The sequence below is a fragment of the Danio rerio genome, chromosome 19 (genome assembly GCF_049306965.1).
Source record: "Danio rerio strain Tuebingen ecotype United States chromosome 19, GRCz12tu, whole genome shotgun sequence".
Classification (NCBI taxonomy): Eukaryota; Metazoa; Chordata; class Actinopteri; order Cypriniformes; family Danionidae; genus Danio; species Danio rerio.
Genome location: NC_133194.1, coordinates 51,475,001 through 51,480,000, shown reverse-complemented (window position 1 = coordinate 51,480,000; position 5,000 = coordinate 51,475,001). Strand labels below are relative to the sequence as shown.

The window sequence follows — 5,000 nt, the reverse complement described above, 5'->3', positions numbered from 1 at the left end:
TACTGTTACCCAGAACCCGTCACAGCAGACCCGGCGGAGGCTCAGGCAGTCGTTACGGCGATATTAGCAGTATTAAGGGTCTGATTCTGTAACCCTTACACAACATGCGCGGGTCACGTGGCTAGGAGTGGGCTGTCACGTGGAGTTAAGCATGAGCAGAGTTGAGTTCAGTGTCGGTGCACGGAACACACACACACACACACACACACACACACACACGCAGCAGTGTGATGCGCTGTTCTGATGATCTTCAGTTAGTCAGTGATGGAGAAGGGGGAACTCTGCGCAGCACCACTGAACTGCAGCATCAGTCCCCGCACAGGAGTCTGATGCAGTGCTTGAACTGTGGAGGAAACCCACGCCAACACGGGGAGAACATGCAAACTCCACACAGAAACACCAACTGACCCAGCCGAGACTCAAACCAGAGACCTTGCTGTGATGCAGTTGTGAAACCCACATCGCCACCGAGCCCACCAAGAAAGTCATCAGTCAGCTTTATTTGTACAGCGCTTTTACAATGAAGATTGCGTCAAAACAGCTTCACACAGAAGGTCATAGACAAAGTAAATTGAAAATAGTATACGGCACATGTCTAGAGCAGTATCATAATGGCAGTGTAGTGTACAGTTCAGCATCAGCATCAACAAACTGGAACAAAATATCCGTCTTTAAGAGCAGGATGAGGAGCCCCAGCACATCCTCATCTTCATCATCCTCATCCTCATCAGTCTCAGTGCTGCAGCTGGAAATGCAGAGGAACCTTAGAAATGTAAAACACTGACAGACTGTGTATGCAGGCCTGTAGCCAGGGGGTTCTCACTGACAAACGTCCAGAATTTCTCCCATACATGAGCTCAATTGCCCTATATTGACTGCTCCGCCATCATAAATAATGAAATTAATCCATCGAAAAAGGCTTTAAGACCAAGCGCAGTGCTCTGTCGGCTGTTGTATTGTTTTTGAACAGAAAACATTTTACAGGTAATTTATTCTAAATCTTGGACCTTATTCCTGAAATAAAAATGAGCAATAAAAAGGTGTGAAGCACCAGAAGCGGACCATAGTAAAGTCATTTGTATATATTTTGGCTATTGTTGATATTCAGGAATTTTCAAATGTACAACCAAAGGGGCTAGAAACATTCTGACGAATTCATTATTATTGTTTTATCATCATCATCATCATTATTATTATTATTATTATTATTATGTTTTTTTTTTAAATAGCCAAATTGTGAGTGGGATCAGTTGAATGTGCTGGCCAGTTTGGGTTTTGTCTAATAAATGACAGCAGGCTTTTACTTTAAAACTTATTTAACAGATTCCTATTTTTCCTATTGATATATGATGTAATACATTTGAAAAATTAGACTTGCTTTACTTTTGTTTATTGCAAATTTTTAGTACATCAAAAAATGTGGTTATGATGATCAGACTAGCTAATCCAGCAAAAATTCCCCAAAGTGCAGTATGCACAGTTAAATAGAAACTGAGGCGTATAACTGCAGAAAGGTCCAGTTTTTGAGAAGATGGAACCTGCACCCCCCTCACCAGGCTGACTACAGGCCTGACTGACGTTCACTATAGTGAACTGAGCATTACTCTTCCAGATAAAGAAGAACTGAGGAGCTCTGGGCAGAATGAGTAACCTGCACACATAATACTGGTTCTGGATGAATTGCTGATGTAGATACCAAGACAATAAGACAAACAGCACACAGATATAAGCACTTCAGATATCGTCTCTCTGCATTGGTTGTTTCAGATGTCAGTAGCTGATCTGCAGATATAGTTAATGAAGAGGAAAGATTCTTGTCTAAAGATGTCAGAGTAGCACATTACAGTATATTACACACACATATAGAATAATACTGCAGTCTAAACTGACTCCAGACTGAGGATAACTCTGTTTTTGAGATATCACATTATATGTTGTGCTATGAAGAGCACACTTGCTTAAACATGCTGTATGCAAACTACAGCACTATAAATGTAGATTTTAATAATCATGTTTTTACATTAAATATTGAAGATTTTATTGCAAAATTAATTTATTTAAAAATTGATCTGAACAAAAATGACAATAACCAAGAGATCCAGAACTATCCTCCAGCTCATTATCTGCATTAGATGGGGATACAGGGATTATAGGGACAGATCTGAGTGAGCACACACTGCTCCTCAGCGCCCCCTCATGCTCATGACAAGAACAGCAGGTGTAGTTCACAGGTGTAGTCCTCTTTTTAAACTGAGGGTGGAAATCGCCGTCATGCATGAATGAATGATATTATTGCAATTTTACACATAATATTCCATGATCACATCACTGAAACCCATGTCAGAATAGCACATTATAATATTTGAGACCCCCAAAATTTCACAAATCATGTTTTTCAGGTGAGGCTGAGCCTTAATGAGGGGAGCAGAGATTCCCCTACATCCCCTGTTGTTCACACCCTGGTTTGATGTGTCTTCACTACAGTACAGTACAGTGCACTCTCGGAAATAAATGTACATGAGCTGGCACAGGGGTGGTACCGTTACCTTATTTATACCTCAAGAGAACATATTAGTGCCTAAAAGGAACAAACGTGTTCGTCTGAAATGTTTAGGGACTAATATATTCTTTTGACTGCTGATATCCACAGACACCTGTCGAGCTGAAGAGCCCAGATGTGACGGAAAAACCAAATCTGCCCCAACAACACTGACAAAACAAAGAGTCCTGATCAGACAGACACTGGAGTGTGAGCGACACCTGCTGGCCTTCTGTGGGTGAACACACACACACACACACACACACACACACGCGCACACACACACACACACACTGATGTGGATCTCCGTCTGCAGATCTGCTGCTTCAGTCTCAGAGATGATGATCATGATCCTGCTCAGCTCTTTACTCAGCTTTACACATCTGAGCACACAGGACACCTCAGGTAGGAAACACACACACACACACACACACACACACACACACACTGCTCAGTGTTGTTAGTGGTGATTGTCTTCATCAGTTTACAGCAGAGCTCCACACTGGCTGGTTTGTGGTTTGCAGCATGCTGGAGAGTGGATGAGGCTGTCTGACAGTGTTTGTATTGTCCACGTGTGTATTAGAGAAGATTTCCCTCTTCCAGAGATATATGACAGAAGCACAGTCAGGAATCAGCCCAGCTGAGACATGATCAATACATCAGCACAGACTTTCCGTTCTCTTAAACGTTTCTAAAGTGAAGGTGTTGGGTCACTCCTGATCTAAACACATGCTGTTTAATACCGGTACAGGCTTATTCAGTGATTAAAGATGTGAGATTAATTCCTGACCAGACACGAACTCTAAAATAAGACACTGGTCTAGTGGAGGAGACGGAAACACAGACGCAGAGGATCCTGATGAAGAATAAATAGCAGCAGGAAATACAGTCAGCGTCAGTCAGAGAGTCAGTGTGTGTGTGTGTGTGTGTGCGCGTGTGTGTGTGTGTGTGTGTGCGCGTGTGTGTGTGCTCATAGATCACCTCAGAGCTGTAGTTTTCTTCTGAGTGCTGCACTGAGTGTGTGCTCTACTAAACAGATCTAAACAGGTCTTTAATCTGGTGTTGAGCTGGGAGAGTGTGTCTGACATTATCAGGAAGGCTATTCCAGAGTTTAGGAGCCATAAAGGAGAAGGCTTGACCTCCTTTAGTGGACTTTGCTATTCTAGGTACTGCCAGAAGCCCTGAGTTTTGAGATCCTAAAGAGCGAGCTGGATTGTAGCGAGACAGAAGGTTGTTTAGATAAACAGGAGCTGGATTATTTAGAGCTTTACAGGTGAGGAGTAATATTTTAAATTCAATATGAAACTGAGCAGGCAGCCAGTGTCAGGAGGAGAACATTGGGGTGATATGATCTTATTTTCTAGAGCTGGTCAGAACTCTGGCTGCTGCATCAGGTTTGTTAATAGAGGATGCTGGACAGCCAGCAAACAGAGCATTACAGTAATCCAGCATAGAGCTCATAACAGCATGGGCTAGCTTTCTGCATCAGAGATGGAGAGCACACTTCATAACTCAGCGATATTTCTCAGATGAAAGAAGGCAGTTTTTGTGACATGGGATATATGATTTTGAGTAATAATTATGAGTAATTAATATATTCATTAATTATGAGAATTAATGTAATTATAAGTAATAATTCTGTTCTGTCTGAGTTTAAGAGAAGGAAACTGTTGCTCATCCAGTCTTGAACATCTCTAACACACTCAGGTAGTTTAGACAGTTCAGCGTCTCGTCAGGTTTAGTTGAAATATATAACTGATTATCATCTGCAGAGCAGTGAAAGCTGATCCCGTGTCTTCTAATAATGTCTCCCAGTGTAGCATGTAAACTGTAAACTGTAAAGGGCCTAAAACTGATCCTTGAGGCTCCCCATACTGCACTGGGCTGACTGGGGAAGGCTGTCCATTAATATTCACACACTGGTAACGGTCAGTTAAATATGGCTTCGCCATTGTAGAGCCTGTGTAGGGTAAATTTATTAACATGTGTGTGTGTGTGTGTCTCAGCTCAGAGCATCAGTGCTGTCCAGGGCTCCACCGTGTACCTGACCTGTAGATCCTCAGAGCAGCTGAAGCAGCGGTGGGCCTTCAGACGCTCTCCGGACTCCAGGAAAGAGTTCATCTCCACACTCTTCAGAAACCACACAGTGAAGAAGGAGAGAGCCGACCTGCACGGCAGATTCACACACACCGCACAACACCTGAGCATCGCTGAGCTGCAGACGCAGGACTCCGGCCTCTACCTGTGCAACAACAGAGAGACGGCGGTGCTGACGGTCACTGCAGGTCCATCACACACACACACACACACACACACACACACACACACACACACACACACACACACACACACACACACACACAATAATAAGCTAATATAATTGTCCAGATGTCGTGTATGACAGTGAGATGTGTGTGTGTGTGTGTGTGTGTGTGTTTCTGACAGCAGCAGCAGCAGACAG

General features: G+C 43.1%; 1 protein-coding gene across 8 annotated transcripts in view; it reads left to right on the top strand.

The window, feature by feature from the left end:
- LOC141379193 (uncharacterized) overlaps window positions 1-5,000 on the top strand; it is an 8,003-nt gene that overhangs the window by 716 nt on the left and 2,287 nt on the right. Inside the window, exons 1-6 of one of the 8 annotated variants that reach the window (XM_073931988.1) lie at window positions 25-984; window positions 2,400-2,536; window positions 2,651-2,773; window positions 2,856-2,944; window positions 4,546-4,824; window positions 4,985-5,000. The exon at window positions 4,985-5,000 is cut by the window's right edge and continues 32 nt beyond it. In XM_073931988.1, coding sequence (XP_073788089.1) covers window positions 2,878-2,944; window positions 4,546-4,824; window positions 4,985-5,000 — 362 coding nt within the window. In that variant the 5' untranslated portion in view covers window positions 25-984; window positions 2,400-2,536; window positions 2,651-2,773; window positions 2,856-2,877. Of the gene's footprint in view, window positions 985-2,399; window positions 2,945-4,545; window positions 4,825-4,984 lie in introns of those variants that run through there. The other 7 variants (XM_073931993.1, XM_073931991.1, XM_073931990.1 and 4 more) reach the window with 7 other exon arrangements.